At 39.5% G+C, this 19,550-nt stretch overlaps 1 protein-coding gene across 2 annotated transcripts in view; it reads left to right on the top strand.

Moving 5' to 3' along the window:
• SETX (senataxin) overlaps positions 1–15,390 on the top strand; it is a 28,267-nt gene extending 12,877 nt beyond the window's left edge. For both annotated transcript variants that reach the window (XM_010720933.4, XM_085239528.1), the window contains 16 exons: positions 469–568; positions 2,215–2,388; positions 2,950–3,176; positions 3,628–3,795; positions 4,337–4,490; positions 4,909–5,010; positions 5,481–5,593; positions 6,222–6,293; positions 6,997–7,146; positions 7,656–7,763; positions 8,568–8,755; positions 9,103–9,195; positions 9,822–9,986; positions 10,479–10,577; positions 12,917–13,004; positions 13,806–15,390. In XM_010720933.4, the coding sequence (XP_010719235.2) occupies positions 469–568; positions 2,215–2,388; positions 2,950–3,176; positions 3,628–3,795; positions 4,337–4,490; positions 4,909–5,010; positions 5,481–5,593; positions 6,222–6,293; positions 6,997–7,146; positions 7,656–7,763; positions 8,568–8,755; positions 9,103–9,195; positions 9,822–9,986; positions 10,479–10,577; positions 12,917–13,004; positions 13,806–14,579 (2,775 nt within the window). In that variant the 3' untranslated portion in view covers positions 14,580–15,390. The remainder of the gene's footprint in view (positions 1–468; positions 569–2,214; positions 2,389–2,949; positions 3,177–3,627; positions 3,796–4,336; positions 4,491–4,908; positions 5,011–5,480; positions 5,594–6,221; positions 6,294–6,996; positions 7,147–7,655; positions 7,764–8,567; positions 8,756–9,102; positions 9,196–9,821; positions 9,987–10,478; positions 10,578–12,916; positions 13,005–13,805) is intronic.
• The last annotated feature ends 4,160 nt before the right edge of the window (positions 15,391–19,550 follow it).

Raw genomic sequence — 19,550 nt, 5'->3', positions numbered from 1 at the left:
TTTTTTTTGAAACAGGTTTTTCAATGACATCCTCTGTGTTTATTAAAAAAAAAAAAGTTTCAGTCATTGCTGAGAAGTTAACATGAGTGTAGGTTAATCTAGAAAGCACTGTTTTCCAGAAGAATTCTATACAATAGTTTTAATAGGAAACACAGTGTTCCTTTAGTTAAAAATGATGTTTTTAAGATTAGTCATTGCTTTTCTTCTCCAGTTGAAGTAAGACCAAAAAAAATTAAGTCAGTACCAGGATAATGCTGGCATGCATGAGGATGCAAGGCAGAAAAACTCACGTTTGTTTTAAAGGGCTGTGTAAGAAAGATGTATTTAAAATGGCAGGAAAAGTAAAAGCATTTTTGCTTGCTGCATATATCTTGTGTTCGACAGCACTTGGAGTCGTGATGAGCTGTTCTTCTGAATCCCTAAATCCTTCTAAGTGTTTTTATGTAGCTTTTACTTTCTAATACATAGCTGGCACAAGAGTGGGTAGAAAACCAGAAGATGAAAGACAAGACTTACTGCTTCTACTTACAGAACTTCTGTGCGGATTTGAATACGGCAGAGTTTATAGGTAAGTGTGGTGTTTGGTGTGATCTCTTTGTTTTGTGTTGATTTGCTTTCAAATGGGACTTAGTCTTTATTTTCAGGTAGACAGTGCCTAATAACAAGCAAAGTACCTAAAGGTAGAAATAAGCATCTGACACATGCATTGAGTGTCATGTCAATTTAAAATAATTGTAGGAAGGTAGGCTTATGATTTACTTTTTTTCTCTACAATTTATCTTTATTTTCAAAATACAGATACAGATGTATTGAGTGAATTTAAGTTGTATTGTCTCACTTATTTCTTAGAATGTGATACATTTTGTTCACTGATATGGTTCTTCAGCTCTGAAAGTGCGGTCTTGAGTCGTGGAATTAGAGTAGCAGTGTAGTAGGAATCCAGATATTGCTACCTCTAGTTTTTCTATCTGTTCTTGACATGTAACTGCTAAGGGGTCTCATCTCTATTCCTCTTACCTTTTCTACTGTGGTTGCTTCACCAAATGTATGAAGTTCTTATTTGCTTTATGTACTGAAAGGATCTTTAATTTGTGCTTTACAGAATGTACAGAACAGAAATAAGCCTTTTGCAAGGAACTTGTGCTTCATCATGATTGGTTCAGTACAGAAGTTATTTGTATAGTGTTGGGATAGTTTTACTCATTTGGAATGTTGCTTCCTCTTATTCTAGCAAATAAAACAATCCTTGACTTGTTCTGCTTTTACATGGCTCAGAAGATTGCAGCATGGAGTTAATCTCGTCTGTAGCTTTGTGAGAGTTAGACTGTGTTTTTGCAGTGGAAACTTCCATGACTGAATTTATAACTTTCTTACAAAATGGCTGCATAGGTTAAAATGGCCACATAGGTTGTTTTCACAAGGGCACTGAGAAGCAGAACAGGATGGAGGGTGGGAAATGCTGAACAGAGTAGGAAATTAATCCAGAGGGCTTGAGCAATGCCCACAGTTATCAAACATGAACAATATGAACTTCTGCGAAGGAGTGCATGAAGGAGTACACACATTCATTGAAGAGGGAAAGGTTGCTAAATAAATGTAAATGTATGATTAAATTTATGCTTGTTAGCACAGGAGACGGGGTATCATAAATCAGGAACTGGGCTTAGCAACTTTTAGCTATTTCCTGATAAGAGTTTTTCTTAAACATGGCTTTTGTAAGTAGTGAGAGATAAGGCAAAAATACAGAGCAGGGTGAGGAAGGTCTGACATGAGAACAGGTGTGACAGCTTCAAGAAATATTGTTCTTCTCTATCCATAGGAAAGTGCAAAATGATCTTAATGGGCTGGTGATAGACCTTATGGAAAAATGGATTAGCAGATGTGTCATGTAGACTGTGAGCTTGCTGTACCTAGCCAGTAGGGGAACAGGAGGGTAATTAGCTGCAGTGAGAGAAAATTTATATAATGAGAGGTGTTTCTTCTCCCTCGCCACAAAGAGGCACATGCCCACTATTGCAGTAACAGCAAAAAAACTTTGCTGCTTCACTGAGGTCTTTGCCTGATAGAAGATTACTGATTCTGAGAATTTCCAACAGCTATCGAGTAGGTGTTACTGAAATATGTAACATGTTAATTGTAGCATTTTGTTAGTCGGGAAGTAGTTGTGCCTGATTTCCTTTTACAGTTCTAACTTTAAAATGTATTTTTGTGTAGGTTATTTTGAGGAAAATGATTTGACAAAGCAGCTCCATCCAAAGGAGGATGACTTAATCTTTCTGGTGGGCCAGAAAAAGGATGCCTTTGGGGAAGACAGGGAGTTGGAGGACCACCTGGTGAATCATGTTGGTCTTGTGAGGCGATTTTCTCGTGCATCTGGCTGCTTAACCAGTAAGTAGTTGGGACAGAAATAAAAATGATACCATGAAATTCTTCTTTGGAGCTGGTTGATGAGGGATGTAGCAATTACCTCAGAGGAAATATTGTTGTTTCAGCTCAGCGTGTCAGCATGCTTACTATGTGCTAGAAACTTTGTAAAAAGCCAACAGGTGAATATACAGACTTGGTTGGCTTTTCATGCATTTTCTACAGACTTCAGTAAACGTGTTCTTACTTTTGTAAGAGCAGAAACTCGTAGCTAAGTGCTGTGCATCTTTAGGAGTGCATTGTTGTTAGATATGAGGTGTGATGAATTTCTGTGACATCACTGCATAAAATCTTCTCAGTCCTCTGTAACTTGAGCAGTGAAATGCAAGGTTTACCAAATATCAAGATTAATGCTGCCCAAAGAAAACAGGTTATTTTGGCAAGAATTATTTGCCTAATAGAAGACAACTCCTAATTCTGACAATATTTTTATGTAACTTTTTTGAATATCTTTCAGTGATCATTTTGAATATTCTTTGAATTAACAATTTTTATTGTCATTTCTCCTCCCTTCTCTTTTAATAGGACAAATGGAGCATATTGTCTGTCATCTTTCTGTACAAACTCGAGGAAATTTGTCATTCTTCATAAATAATCAAGTGAAGTGTGTGGTGGTTGGCTCCTTAGTGCCCACACAGCGATCATTCAAAGGTCTGCTACTACTGAGCAGGAGTCCCTTGGCTAAACCCATCATAAATCCAAGTTACAGTGACTTCTGTCCAAGAGATTTGCCTGTAGCTTCAGAAAACGCTGTAAGTCCTATGCCTAGGGAAAGTGATAGGAATGGCAGGTGGGCAATTGGATCTTGTGAATTTTGCAAAACTGATTCTGCACGCTGATTTTGGAGGTGACCAAGAGTGAAAAGAAAGGTTTCAAAAGCACTGAGTCACTCTGCTTTTCAGAGTTGGTTGATTGGGTGAATAGAGATGATGCTGTATTTGTTGAGGTGCAACGGGACACCTTTGTTTCTTTGCTGGAGTGGTCTGTTCAGGAAGTTAAGAGTAGTGTGGGAAAGGTAATGCAGTTTTGTAGAGGAAGCATCACTACAGCTTTTCAGTCAGGATTGGGTATGCGTCTAAGAGCAAACCTGGCATCAAAAGCTTCCATGCACTTTGATTTTGTGAGCCTTAGCTAAGGGAACATTCTGGGATTATATAATGCTTAATCAGCATTAAGTCAGTATTTTCCTGTCGGTTCCTTCAGACGTTTTCTATGAGTGAATACAACGAAGATCAAAAGAGAGCCATTGAAACAGCTTATGCCATGGTAAAGCAACATCCAGGGCTTGCCAAAATCTGTCTTATCCATGGGCCACCTGGAACTGGGAAATCCAAAACTATAGTTGGACTTTTGTCTCGTGTTTTGAGCGAGGTAGGTGAATGTGGGGCAGCCATCTTGTGTGGGTGTTTGGTTTCTCAATGCAAGTCAGTGGTAGCTTAAGCTAAATGGAAGAGTAGGAGTGATAATGACTAGGGATGCAGTTCATTAAACTGAATTAGTTAAACCAGAACAGAATAGGCTGCAATGGTGGAAATAATATTTTTGGATGCTTTGGAAAACATTTGCTTTACAGAACGTAGACAATTAAAAAAGAATAGAAATTTGCTGAACGTATGTTTTATTAAAAGTAATACATCAAAGTATTAAGATATTTTTAACAGTGCTATTTGACCTGTCCAGTTTAATGGTTTTTGTATTAGCATCCATCAGATAACTGTTGAAGGGAGCTTGTGCAAATGATACTTGTTTGAATGACGTGCTGTACTCGATGTGAGGCTTACCTTAAAAGAGTTTAAGTAACATATACCTATACTCTGCATGCTGATTAAGTTGAATGTGCTGTCTGACTTCTGAAATGCAAGTGGAAACAATCTCAGGAGCCTGTCTTGGTTTATTGTTAATTAATCTCCAGAACACTAGGACTGAGAAAACGAGCAAAAAAAATGCCAGGATGAAGCAGAGCCGTTTTCTGGTTTGTGCACCATCCAACGCTGCAGTTGATGAACTCATGAAAAAGATCATCATTGCATTTAAGGAAAAATGCCAAAACAAACAAGAGCCTTTGGGTAAGGTTTATTTAAAAAAAAAAAAAAAAAAAGTAATAAAAAAATCTGTGTGTTAAGTAGACAAAACCAGTTGTTACAATTTCTCCTTCAGGTTAGGTGCAATACTTCTGTGTTGCTCTGTACAGCTGTTTTCTTTTGCAGACTATGGACTGATGCTGCATCCTTATACCACTGTTAGTTTGCTTATTAAAAAGATGTATTTTTTTATTTAAGTATACTGCACTTTATGTAGACGTTTACCCTTTCTTCTTAGTGTTATTATCAAATCACATTCAAGTAATTAAAAATTTGAATATATTGTTACCAGTACTGCTGTTGTTACATTGATATTTTTTTATTTTTTTTTTCCCTTCTCAAACTAAAGTGCAAAGATGATTAAAGCAATCTAAAGTAATTTGGGTCTGATTTTTATAAACAGGAAACTGCGGTGATATCAAATTAGTGCGACTGGGTGCTGAAAGATCAATCAACAGTGAAGTCCGGGCTTTTAGCCTGGATAAACAAGTTGAACATAGAATGAGTAAGTAGTGTGCAAATTGGGCTTTTCTTCGGGTTTTATTTAAGAGCTGGTTGATGTTATACACTTGGGACTGTATGTCCTTGAAAAAAGGAGATCAGATGTAAGATTTTTCTTTCTGCAATGGCATGCATCGTGCCAGAGTGCTTCATAAACATTCAGTACAGCCTAAAGTCTATAAGTAAAACCCCCAGAAGTTAAGCAACACCATGTCTTGTACATTTCAAAGAAATAATAATAAATGCATGTTAAAGCCATTCTTTTTAAACAACATTACTATGCAGCATTTGAGAGCTACAGTTGGAACCAAAAAAAGTGTGTCGTCTTCATTTTATTGTCCAAGATAAAAGACCTCGATAGGAGAAAGGAAACTGCAACAAAAATTGACTTTCTGGCCATTGTTAATGATGTAATGCTGTTATTGTAACCAGTTGAACTATTCCCCCCGCTTATTTTCCTTCAATTTATTATAGAACGAAAGCCAACTGACCGGGACCAGGATATTCAGAAGAAAAAAGCAGCTCTGGATGAGAAACTGGACATGCTCTCTCGTCAGCGTGCCATGCACAGATGTGAAAAGAGGGAGGTAATAAATTGACAGTGTTTTATTTGTTTGGGTGGGTTTTTTTTTTTGTATTCATAACTGTATCCAGAGAATGAAAAATGCTTTCTTTTAAAGATATCCAGGATAAGGAATGAGGAACTTCAGAGATGTTTGTTTGTTTGTTTATACTGATGTTTTCAGCTGCACAGTTATGGAACGTATTGCTCTAATGCCCAGCAACTTCCATTTGGTTTACCCTTTAGTTCTCAGTGCAACCATATCTACTAATTATTTATTTTCACTGTGTGTTTCAAAGCTTTGTTTTGTTTAACTTTAAAATCTGACATTTGAAATGTTTTGCGCTTGGAAGTTTTCCATCATCTTGCCTAAAAAGTTGGCATTTGTTTTCAAGTTACAGATTTCTAAAGGTAAACCATTTTTCTGTTTGCACAGAAATGTGAGAATGCAGTATCATGTGTTGCAAAGTGTGAATATGTTGACGGTTTTCTGAAGGAACTGATCAATTTCTTCAGACACACTTGATATTTAGAGACAGTCTGGACCAGTCTAAATGATAAATGAATTCTAGTATGGAAAGAAGAAAGTTAAGTAGAACATGTGCTGTTAATTATTCCTGATATTTATGTGGATTCTTTTTTTCCTCATGTAGAGTCAAATGCTAGATGATGAAATTGGCAGACTTTCAAAGGAGAGACAGCAACTTGCTTCTCAACTGAAAGAGGTAGGAATTTATCTTCAGGACTCTTAATAAACCTCAGGTAATGTATTTGGATACTTGATATCCTTTAATTGTGGTGAAGATTTGGATTTGATATAGCTGGTAGTGTTTATAAGCAAGTGAAAAGGGAAAAGACAAGCTGCTTTAAGTTATGGATTGGCAGATGAGAGTTACATGTGTACTCTGGCTGTTGTGTTGAGGAGAAAAATGATTTGAGAATTCTCTCTTAGAGAGTGGATTTAAAAGGAAATGTAGCATATTGGGTGAAGAAGATAGAAATGAGCTCACAACCTTCATTTAATTTGACCTATATTCATCACCACTTTCATGCCTCTTGCAGACCTGCTGGAGTTGAGGTATGTTTAAGCCTTTCTAGGAAAGTGACAGCCTGAGATTTTGTGTGTGGAAGGGGGGAGTGCCAATCCGCACTTTCAAACCTGATAGCAAACACAGAGTTAGATTGCATAATTGTAGAGGCAAAAGTTTGCCACTTCAATAGGATTGATCTGTGATTTAAAGTGAGAGTACTACTTGGAGTCAGCTTCTGTGACTTCCATTTGCAGTCATGGAGATAAGTTTCATTGGGATGATCTATTACTGGTGTTTGGTTTGGCAGTTAGAATTGTCCAGGCAGTTAAAAATTACTTGAGGGCAGTTGATGAAAACAAAAAGAGAAGAAAATACATGGTGTTCTATTGTACTTAAGGTTCGAGGGCACTCTCAGAAGGTTCAGACAGATATCATCTTGGAGTCTGATATAATCTGCTGCACACTGAGCACAAGCGGAGGAGGTCTGCTGGAATCTGCTTTTTGGCGACAAGGACTCGATCCTTTCAGCTGTGTCATTGTGGACGAGGTCAGTAAAGCTGTTTAGAATTTCGTCTTGTTCCATGCTTGAAGTCTTCCTTGTTCTCTGCTTAGGCTACTTGTGGCTGCTTGCTGATGTAATATGATCTGGGCTGACTACCCTGTCCCCACATTCTGTCTGATAACAGCCTGTTCTGTCACACAGAGCAACGAGAAGAAAGAATAAGTACTAATTGCTTTTTTTTTTTTTTTTTTGCTGACTTGGCTGTCACTAAAGCATCACACAGCTTTTATTTAAAAATCATGGCTCAAATGTGGTTCTTGCTATAGAGATTTGTATACGACTGTGTTATGTTTGTATCTGTTTGGGAAGCTCTGCATGTTTAATAATAAAATAATAACCTGGTTTGAGTTTTTACTAGAGAGTTGTTTTTTTTTTTAAGCCTTAGAAAGCTTTTTTTTTGTTGTTAATTCTAACTGGTATTACAGAACACTTTACATGCCTCCAGTCCTTTGCTTACAACTTCTGCTTTTTTGTCCTATTCATGTATACAAAAGGCAGGGCAGTCCTGTGAAGTTGAAACACTGATTCCACTGATTCATCGCTGTAATAAACTCGTCCTTGTTGGAGATCCCAGGCAGCTCCCTCCCACTATAAAATCAATAGTAAGTGTTCAAACTGTATTTTTTTTTACTAGATATACTATCTAGTGGGTATAGTGTAAGAACCATGTAAAAAACATAAAAAAGAAAAAAAACAACAACAACACTTCAAAGTCAGATCATGGCATCTGTCAGGTTACAGCATTTTATACTGCCAGGGATTCCTGTTTAGTGTGTTACGTGGAGCCTGTATCAATACTGCCTTCAGATGTCTTAGTAAAGCTGAGGTTGATGTGAGTGTGACTTCTGTAGACTTGCAACTAATCTCTTGCACCAGTAAGAATAGCTTATGGTAGCACAAACTTCCATGCAACCTAGCCACTTCATTTGTGATCGACTGCACTGCTGCAGGCTCAGTTACACCATTGTGAGCTTCATCCACTGTCACATTCCTTAAGGAAGGCAGGATTAGGATGAAGACTGCTGTTTGTGTGAGGACTTTTTTACCCTATCAGTGTGTTCTAAGAATGAATGTATGGGCACTCTTATTTTGCATCTAGCGATAAAGAGAAGTCTTTTAAACACCTGACAAAGAAAAGAGGAAAAAGACTGCCTTTTTTAGAAGCACTGTTTTTTTTTTTTTAATTTATGTGCTTATTTAGAGATCCCTGCTGGGAGACCTCGCTTTTCATTATTACTGTGCTTAAAATTGCAGTATTTCAGAAGGCATAAATGCAAATGTAGAAATGAAGTACAAGTGTTGTCATTTCATCAGTGTTATCAAATAGTACCAAGTCTAAAAAGCAAATTTTTATCGTTAAATTTGGACCTAATTCCTCAGAAATCACTCGTGTTTCCTTCTGACAGAAAGCTCAGGAATATGGCTATGGTCAGTCCTTAATGGCACGCCTACAGAGACACCTGGAAGATCAAGTGCAGAATAATCTTCTACGACGTCTGCCGGTTGTGCAGCTGACCGTGCAGTACCGGATGCACCCTGACATCTGCCTTTTCCCATCCAGTTATGTTTATGGCAGGACTCTAAAGACTGACAAGTGAGTAGCTGTCTGTCCTGATTTCTGAGCAGTGGGCATTTCAAATGAGCCTTTTCATATCAGGATTTTGGTTTTTATTCTAAAAATTCTTGAGGTTGTGGGGGAGGATGCTTAGTGGGAGACTTGCATTTAATCTCTTAGTGCTTGCTGTTATACATAATTACTTCACTCAAAAAGGATCATACCCTTTACTGTATGGAGTTCATTTTTAGGTTTCAGTTTATTCAGGTAACAGTGAAAATTAAGAGCTCTGAAAAATAGCTGAAGGTTGCTTTTATGGAAACGATGGTGGAAATAAATGATGCATCAGTTTCTTGTGGTTACCTAGTGATGAAACTTATTTACAGAGCAACAGAAGAGAACAGATGTTCTTCGGAGTGGCCATTCCAGCCCTATCTTGTTTTTGATGTAGGAGATGGCCGTGAGGAGCGTGACAAAGAGTAAGTCCTGCAGTCTACTCTGCCAAACGTGTGCTGAGAATCAGTTACCAGCCAAAGAGTTGTGTTCTTTGCTGTATTGTTTCCAGTATGCATTAAGTAGCCAGAACTGCATTTTCAACTTGGTTTGATTTATGGGAAGAATTTAGCTGGAAGCAGATGTTGATTTGTGGTGGTGGGGGGGTTTATTTACTTACCTGAATATAGTTTTAATCCTGTTGTGACTGTCTGCTAGATGCCAGTGAATCCTTACAGTTCATGCTAACTCAAGCGGTGGTTTGAGTTTCTGATGTATTTTATTTATTTTTAATCAGTTACTTTTTCTTCACAGCTGCATGCTGAGGTAAGACCAGAAGATGGCAGGCTCGGTCCTCCCTTCTGTATGTTCTGTGAGGAAAGCAAAGCTATATAATTTTAAGGGGGCATGTAGCCTTTCATGGTTAACGTTTCTCATTGTTAGTACCTTGTCAGGGCCTGCTTGTAAAGGTCTTTGAACATCTGTGAAGGAAGCTCTGAAAGTTCCAAGGGGGTCTTTGAATCTCAATTCCACTTCCAATTTGACTGAACTGTTGAATTCAGAAGCTGTCAGATGTATATTTTTTTTAACATTTCTTTCATTTCTTGTTCAGCTCTTTTAGTAATCCCCAAGAAGTGAAACTGGTGTTAGAAATAATTAGAACAATTAAAGAAAAAAGGAAGGATCTAGGTCTTCGTCGCATTGGAATAATTACACCTTACAGTGCACAGAAAAAGAAAATTCAAGAAGAACTCGACAGAGTGTTCAAGAATAACAGGTAAATAAACCATGATGTTTCAAATGGGAAGTGGCTCTTGTGTATTAGTCCCTTGATTACCCTCTTAAAATCACAGCAAAAACTTTAAAAGTTCTGTGTGTAGTGCCAAAATCTGCACTTGGTAATGCCTTTAAAAAAGGATGTCACCAACCCTTTCTCTTAAAACAAATGTGGTCTCTTTGTACCATTTCTTAGTTATTGCTTGTCTGTGTGCTTTGATTATATTGCTGTTCCGAGTGTAGCTGACTTGAAAGAAAATCTAAAATTCCAAGTGATGTGGAACTGAACAGCTTTTTAGCAGTGATCTTGGTCTCAAAAAAGGAAATTTTGCTTTATATCCACACACTGAATCTTTTCAAGTTCAGAAGCAGAAACTTAGTTTGAATAGTTCTGACAGCTGATCGTTCTGGATAGCTTAGGCCACTTGCATCAGTGTGTTGCTTAAAAATCCAACTAACAACTTAATGGCTTGATTAATATTTTCTTCAACAGCCCAGGAGAAGTGGATACAGTGGATGCATTTCAGGGACGAGAGAAGGATTGCATCATAGTGACGTGTGTCCGGGCAAACAGCTCCAAAGGCTCCATTGGGTACGTCCATCTCCAGTGATTTCCAAGTCTCATTCCCAGTAACACTCTAGATATTGTCATTATATTTTAAACATTCTCAGTAGAAAAGTTATTAGAGAACAAGTCACCACAGCTAGCAGATGAAAAGCCATCTGCATGAATTGATGTCAGTGGTTTGACATCCCCCCCAGTGCTAAGTATGTTCTGCGTTATATGTTGATGAATGCACAGATCTGTTTTAGCCTGGCATTGTTTAGTTTTGGCAGGCTCCTTAGTGTACTGCAGGACTTTGCTTTTAGCTTTTACTCTGTACTGTGATTTAACATTTTTTGTCACCATTGTTAGATTATTAATACAGCATTCTGTCTGTAAAAGCACGGCCAACCTGTTACCATCCTGTAGTTTGGGAATGTCATGCAGAGCAGCTGTATCTTTGATTTGTAGAGCAGCATGCCTATGTTGATATGCAGAAAGTCTTGAATTAAGCTTGCAGATTTGATAGTTCATGTAGGTTTTTTTCCAGTCTGAAACAGAAGGAACTGAATGCCAGGTGTACTGTTTGTCCCTCCAGACAACAGTTACACAGTTATTAATTTACTTTAATTTACTTTAATAATATTCTCCGTAGCTTACTGATTGCTTCAATTTAGAAATGGCAGTAGTGTGCTGCCTTCTAGTTCATTAGCTTTTAAATTAATCCATGGGAAGGCTGTTCACATAAACAGAAATCTTTGTTTCCACACACCAGGTTTCACTAAGCTGTTTATGCTTTTCTGGTACTAATTTCCTAGTTGTTAGCTTAAGGGCTTTTAATTATGTTGACCTGTGCTGCTTTGGGAAGGATAAAAGACCCAAATTGTGTTAAACAATGATGCCTTCTGAAGGTATCTTAATCTAGTTGATTGAGATTGGAAACTGAAGGCAGCTAGAACCTGCCAGTGCTTCTGGCTGGCCTGGGACATAACCTCTATCTGTTCTTTCAGAACAAAACTTTGCAACTTACTGTGCTGGAGATTTACATAATAAAACTTTGGCAGTGGTATGCCTTAAAAGCTATATGTACTGATGAGTTGGGCATCTCTGTTACAAAGTCAAGTGTCATTGGCAAGATGTGCTGGGAATGTTTGCCATCACCATTACTGCTGATCTCTTAGCTGAGCAAAGTATTTTGGTCTCCAAGGTTGCTAGTCCAGCATTAAATTTGCTCTGAAAGTACCTTGCAAAAGGAGGAAAAAAATCTCACAAGACACGACAGTTAAAGGATTTTTTTCCTTTTCTTAGACCAAACCTCTTGTCCTCTTTCAATTTTAAATGCTGTTAAGACTATGATGTTCTTTCAAGACCACTTTTTTTTGTTGTTGTTGTTGCTTCTTTAAGACCTGTAGATTTGTATCATCTGTGCTGTTGGATCTGCTCCCCTGCCTCTGTCCTTTTTCACTCAGTGGCCAAATCCTCTGGTGTGGTTCTGTGACTTTTGCAGTCTTTACTGCAGGTCTTGTAGGTCAGCAGCGTCATCACCACGCTGTCAGGCACTGATGTTGGATCCATTGAAATTAAGTTGTGCAGAGACTTGTCTTTGAATTGCAAGCTTTGTTAGTACAGAATAAGCTGTGCATTTTGGGAACTTCTTCATTATAGGAAGAATGTAAGTTTCATAACTGAGAGGTGCCTTTGTTTTTTTTCCACTCTGAAGATTTGTTGGGGAGGAGCCCTAACGGAAATCAGTGTTCAAGAATACACTGAATGTTTATTTGTAGGTTTCAGCACCTTGGTTTGTGATCCCACGGAAACAGGCTAGGTAATCTCATGCTTGCAACATGAATATTTTCTTCTGCAAGGGTTGTGTTGTGCTTTTCTGATCTTGAAACATGATATAGCAGGTTTTCCTTCATATTCTGCCAGAGTAATTCACTTTTAAAATAAAATGTTGAAGTCCAACATTCAGCATTTCAGTAGAAATTTTTTCCATTAATCATGCCAAATATTGTTAATCTATTTCAGTTCAAGTCAAAAAGAAGCTTAAAGTCTTGATAGGTGAAGTGAGGTTGATGACTTCTGTACTTTGAGGAACATTTAAGGAAGCAGTAGTTGGCATTAAGAGGGGATTTGCACTAAGAAAGGAAACATTGATGGTAAGAGCTGGAAAGGACTGGAATTCCCTGCAAGGCATCAGTGGAGAAAGAAGGAAAAGCAATTCATCTGAAGGCCTTCATGTAAAGCAGGGCTGCTGCAGTGGCATCTGGGAATGGGTCATGGGCTGTTTCTGTTGTCTTCATCTCACATTAACTGAATATTTCCTTACTGCTTTTAAGTCTCTTCCAAGAAGTAACTCAGGAGCTCCATTTTGTCATGTCTCCTAGGTTTCTGGCAAGTCTTCAGCGTTTGAATGTTACAATTACCCGAGCCAGATTCAGCCTCTTCATCCTTGGAAGACTGAAAACACTCATGGTAGGTACAGTGTTAATCAAATGACTGTAATCTATCCTTTTAGGTCGAGTCAGTATTTTCAGTAACTAAATTATAACACAGGCCTCTACAGCTGAAGAACGGAGGCTTCAAAGATAGGCGAGATAGAACGATGGCAGAGATACTTTCCTTCTTGATCCTTACTGTTCTTCCACTTACTGCAGTTGTCATAGGATTCTAGAGCAAGGAAAGATTGAAAACTGCAAAACACCCCAAACATTCCCCTGATGTTCAGATTGGTTTTGACGCTACTCTGTATAGCCGTGTGGTTTCTGAAAATACTATTTGATGGTATTTTTTTTTTTTTGAAACAAATGTTTCTGAAACAGATATGCATATCTGGGGGGAGGGGGTCATAAAGGTCCTGTGAAATGTGCAGAAGTACTCTTGAATAGACTTTGTCTTATTGTTTTTGGTTTTATTCTTTTTCCATTGCAAGGGAGGTTAGCTGCATCACTAGGGGGCATTAGACCCACATTTCACACTGGAAATACTCTAGGCCTTCATAGATACAGAAATTATCACTTAAACAGTAGTTCAGATTGCTGAAAGTAACCTTCCCTGTGTTACAGCAGCCAGAGTGCCTACTGCTGTTTCGCCAGTGAAAGTTTAGATCCTTCTATTCCAGAAGGAACATTATGTGGTTTCCGTTACAGTTGTCAGGTACCTTGATTAAAGGGGTTTTGTATCCTCCAAAACCTCTGTCCATGTGTTGTTTTCCTTCTGATAAATGTTTTCTTTTGGTGTGGGTGGGTTTTTTTTTTTTTGTTCTTTACCATTAAGGAGAATAAAGACTGGAACGAGTTGATTCAGGATGCTCAGAGAAGAGGTGCAATTATCAAGACATCAGACAAAAGCTACAAGAAAGATGCACTTAAGATTCTGAAGCTCAAACCAACACCACAGAATCCCCCATGCCAGCTTCCCACCAAAGCAGGGACAACAAAAGCTCCTCTGGCAGAGGCGGCTTCTTCTAGTAGGAAGGTAGGTGAGCCTGCAAATCCAAGGGAGGCCAGCAGACCACGGGAACTTGGTGCTGGTTCTGGCCATGCAGTGCCACAGGGAACTCAGGTTGCAGACTCCCGGAGAGCCAGCATCTCTGCACCAGTGGAGGCTGCAGCACTCCCTGCTGATAAAGAGAAACCGCGGGACCCAAGGCTGGCAAGTATGGCCAGCAGGACTGAAACTAAAGGGAAGGAGCAGGACCCAAAACACAGCAGTCAGTCAGCCCACAGGAGTCGAGAATCAACGCTGCAGCAGCGTCTGGATGCGTCCTCAGCTGCCAGGGATCGGATTTCCAGAACGGAGCCTTCTAGGAAGCACCAACAAACAAAGGGACAGTGTGACATGCCTTCCACGTCACCTTATGCAGCTAAACTAGAGGGTGACAGGAGAGCTCAGTTGCCAGAACGCCATTCGAAAGCCAGCAGTGAAAGAGGTCAATGTAATAGCAGTAAGTGGAACAAAGACCCACGTACTTCAATGAGGAGAACATCAGAGTCGTCATCAGTGAGCACAGACTCCAGCAGTGCCAAGCGAAGAAGGACCTCTCACTGACTCCAGTACTTCAGTGTTGGCTCGTTAATGAAAATCTATTCCCAGGTTTCTATCTAACAAAGAATGTACTTTAAAATATTTAGTGCACCTGGGACTCTCTTATAGTAATACTACTACTGTCAGAAGATCCATCATTTTAAATGTCTCTAGTTACAAAAGGGACTGTGTATCTGGCAGTTAAGAGCTTTTGAAGAGAAAAGTTGGAGAGTTGCATTACTTGGAATGGCAGTGAATTTTGTCATCTAGGAAGTTAAGGTTGTAAATGTTGTATATTTGTACAGTATGCAAAATTATTTTAAGATTTAATTGGGCAAATATAACTTCTCATTTCCTTGTGCAAATGCAGATTTCTTAGCTATGTGATTTTTTTTTTTTAATGAAGAACAAGAGCAAAATATAAAATAAAAACAAAACAAAAAAACAACCCAGACCTAACCTTACCAAAACAAAAAAGAGGGGAAAAAAAAACACAAAAAAACAAACAAAAAAAACAGCCAGACTGTTTTCCTTTTGTACCAGTAAGTCTAATTTATTTAATAGAAAAGTGTGTGTGTTGGTAACGTGGTAACAGTGAGTCTTCCTCGTGTTCCACTACTGCCTCAGGGAAGGCTGAAGGCAGATGTACGTTGGCTGAATGAAGAGAATTCTACTTATTTTGTGTATTTTATTGTCTGTTTTTATAGGAACAGAAGAGCTTTCATTTATATAAATGTGCCTTGAGTTTTGCTCTTGCTGCTTCGTCAGCTGGAATCCTTTTCCTCTTGCAGTGGCAGTACAAACTGCAGATTAAAGCCTGGGAGGTCTGTTTGAACCCAGTGAGTCCTTGTGATGAATAATCAACAGGACTGTGGAATCTGAGTCAAAGATCTAGTTAACACTTATTGATAATGACACTTAAGTTTCTTTGTATGTTGCTCTTGGAGATCTAGAGATAAAAAAGGAGAAGGTTCATTCTAAGTGTTATTACTGGATTCTTTTCACTGTGTTGATGAAGAAGAAGTAACCAGTAAAATGAGGTTGCAGGGGGGAAGAAATACCTATTTTAAGAAAGCATCCTGTCATCATTAACATTTCACAATAAAAGTGGAATTATTTCTCTTAAGAATGAAGTATTCTTCTTCTGGAATACAACGCGTCTGTCTTAAGCAAGCGAACAGTAATGTTTGCTATGCATGGGGTTTTGCATGGAGATAGTCTTGCATGCTTCTGCCCAAGAGTGTGGCACCTTGCTGCAGTAACATGAGTTAGGGATTTTGCTTGCAAGCCAGGTTGTTATCTCCAGGCTCTTGTGTTCAAATTCAGGGCTTTATGACCCAGGTTGGTATTGTGCTGTCCCTTTCCAACACTGACTTGAGAGGGACTGTTTGTACTATGACTGCTGTGGCCTGATGAGATCTGAGACCTAAAAAGAAACCAATGTTGTCTTTGTGAGTGAGCTCTGGTAAGGTGAATCTTGCACCTGAAATGGAAGCATTGTCACATAACTGGGGGGCAGGTTCTGGTAGGGTGAAGTACTGAAAACCATCCACTTAACCAGCATGTGGGGGTGCTTTTGGTTCCATAATGGCAATGGCTTTTCCTGAGCAAATGAACTGCTAGATTTCTCTGGCTAGAGTTTAACCATCATCTTATTTCTGTTTCTGTCCTGACACATTCATTGCAGTGATTAGTGCCTCCTTTTGTCCTTTTATCCCGCTGCCAAAGGGGTGTATGTGATCCAGTTCAGTGACACACAAGTGGCTTACTGAACAAAATGGTGTAGCAGTTCAGATGGTAATTGATGCTGGAATAGCTTGCACGCTTGATGTATCCAAGCTCAGAAAAATGTGCTTTAGTAGCAACAACTGCATTGTAAGTGTGTTGGGAGACTGTTAGTCACCGTGCCTGTCCTGTTCATCGTGCTATATTTAAGATAATGGGAGAATTCTGAGCTTTGGGATGCCTGTGAAGTGAAAGCAGAGTATGCGTGGTGTTCAGCTTCAGTTATTCTCCATGTTGCAATCTTAATTGTTTCGGTGAACCCCGACCTTTTCTTCTCAGCAGTAGATGCACTTCTACAACTGCTGTCACTCTTCCTCGATGTTGCACACTCTGTGTGAGAACGAAGGCTGCATGTTTTACTGCCATGAACTGGGCAGTTCTGTCACTCCCATGTTATAGATAGCACACTGGGATGGATTCTCCCTTTAAGTCAATAGGAACACTTAAAACACCTGTCTCTTAAACCTTTTGGCTCTACTTGCCAGGACTGTGTTAACCTGTCTTCTGTTTTTTCACACATTAAAAAGGCTACTGTTCTGCGAGCTGCTGAAAGACCCTATAGCTGTGGAAGCTGTGAAGTCTGTCTTTCTGTAAATAAAACAAAGCTGGCAACAGTGTGAATGAGAGGATGCTTTTCTGGCCATTAAACAGAAGTTTGTCGAGGGAATTTTCTCTTAAGGCTTCTCTTCTTGTTTTCTTTCTGCTTAAGCATTCTGCATTTCAGAGCATGTTTTCTTCTGAAATTGTATTTACTCCATGCTGGAAGGAATTTTGTTTTAACACTGCATTTTTTTCTTGTATTATGTACGCATATAAGCCATGTAATTTTATAATTTGTGGTTTTCCATAAATCATCTTTGAGGTGTGGTCAGTGGCTCAGGCATTTTTCTTATTTAAAACTAGGTTTATTTTTGTCTGATATAAGTTCACAGCATCACAGAACTGCAGAGGTTGGAAGGAACCTCAAGAGATCATCAAGTCCAACCCCCAGACTGTTGATCTTTCAGCAGCTTTTCCTCCCGTTGTCAGTCTATGCCATTAAGGGTGTATCTGGAATGAAACTGTGTGGTTGGCAGCTTAATTCTCAGTGCAAAAAAGTTGCTGGTGTGATACTATTGGTCCTTGACACCATAGAGAAGGGAAAATCCCTTGTGTGAGCACAGGGCTGTTTTCAAAGGTTTTTGTCTTGCTAAACCTTTGGTTGTACATAAAGCAGCCTTTCCAGTAGAGGTGACATGTAACTCCATGCCATTACTCCAAACCATAGCTGTATCTATACTGGTGATATCCAACCTAGGACTTTCCTGTTCAATTCTCCTTACCTGTGTATCATTGCGTGTGCAGTGGAGTGTTTATGGAAAGATGCCTTTGCGAGCTATACCTACAGATACCTGCCAACCCATCCAAGGAAGGCAGGCAGTTTGCTGGAGCACCATCCCACTCTGTAGAAAAAACGGGGGGCTTTATGCTTCTTGGTGTGGTAGCAGTGGCAAATACGGCTGAGTAATGCAGAGAGCAGGTGATATCTGTGATGTGGGTGGTAGTCATGGGAGCAGTGCAGTGCTGTGAGGGAGAGGCCGAAGCAAGACCCAAAAACATCAGCATCTCTTCCCAGTCTCTTGTCTACATTCACATTTCAGTGCTGGTGGTCTGGTGAGGTGTGAGGGGTTACAGTACTGGCTCACAGATGAGCTGTGCGTAATTAGCAGCCGGATCCAGGAAATGAAGGCACGTGAGTTGGGAGGCAGCTGTGCCCAGAAAAACTGGCAGTTTCCAAATACTGAATGAGCTTAAACATTGTTAGCCTCAGGTGAGATCCAAAAAATAACATGGAAACCCAATGATTTAAGAGCCTTTTTTTTGTAGTTATTGACGTGTGGTGAGGCGTTGCAGTTTACTTTTTGCCTATAGAATGGAGAGAAGTGGCCAACAGCTAGAGGTGGGTTCTTTATTCACAGCCTATGGACTGTGACAATACCAAGAGTAAGCAGAACTGTGGTCCTAAAAATGCAAGGCGTTCTCTCCAGTCCGCATGAATAAATGATGGATGAAATGGCTGCTGTATTGTAAATGGAATTTATAATGTTAACAATATAATACAATCTCCTGCCACAACGAGTCCATTCCCAAGTCGTATATTAGGTCTCCTTTCTTGTCTTTAAGATGCTTGGGAAGGAGCCAAATGCGTTATTCTTTAATACAAATAAATGTAAGCTAAGCAGACCTGTACGTTGAATATTGCTGATACATGAGACCTTCTAGCCATATGTGCCTGATTGCTGAGGCCTCGACTGATTTGCCACCAGCTCCCAGGCAAATAATGGTAGAAATGAAAATGAATATAGGCTGAGTACGTTCAATACAAAGAAAGGGCAGAAAGCTTTGTTGTATAGCCTAACAGACTGTTTCGTCCTGATTTCACTGCTTTACCAAGCAAGATCTCCTTTCTTGCCTACAAAGAGAGCTTCCCATCTCTTTAATCCCTGAAATTGCATGGAGTAGAGTAGGGTGGAGCTCTTGGACCTCTGTTGTGTTGTAGGCCAGGAGAAAACAGCAGTGTGGTAAAAACGGGTTATCTTTAGGCTTTCCTCACACGTCTCACCCTGCAGTGAAACTTGTTATGACACCTAGAGAATCAAAATGATAAAAGGAGCCCTTAGGACAGTCTGAAGCTCTTCTCTGCATCTGAAATCAGTGTGTGACTTCTGCACGACAGTGGCCGACCGCCCCAAATCTCCGAGTGCTGAGAAGATGGCGATGGAAATCTCTTCAGAACCCAGATCTGCTCTTATTTCTGACAACACCTCTCAGCTCCCCCCTAAACTTTATTTGGGATGCTTCGTGGATGCTGATTATGGAACAAAAATGGTTGGTGAGACTGTTAGCACTTTCTGCCACTAATGGATTGCTTTTCCACTGGCCTGCGTAGGGCCACAAATCACTCTCAGAGATGAGATGTCTGCTTCCCCATCTTTAAAGCAAAACCAATAGAGACCCAGCATACCTGGTAAGTTCCTATAGGCAGAATTTTTTTTCCTCGTTTCTGTGTCCAGCTCACATGGAGGTGTCACACTTCTGTTTGGTGAGCATGTAAACGTGCATGAAGCCAAACTGCTGTAGGCTTCTCTACAGCTGGGTCTGTCCTCCATCACATCAGGCAGTTTTTGTTGTCTGGGGGTTTTGATTGCACGGATTTCAGTACTTTCAACA

This window comes from Meleagris gallopavo, chromosome 19 (genome assembly GCF_905368555.1).
Source record: "Meleagris gallopavo chromosome 19, MGAL_WU_HG_1.1, whole genome shotgun sequence".
Lineage (NCBI taxonomy): Eukaryota > Metazoa > Chordata > Aves > Galliformes > Phasianidae > Meleagris > Meleagris gallopavo.
This window is presented reverse-complemented; position numbering and strand designations above follow the sequence as displayed.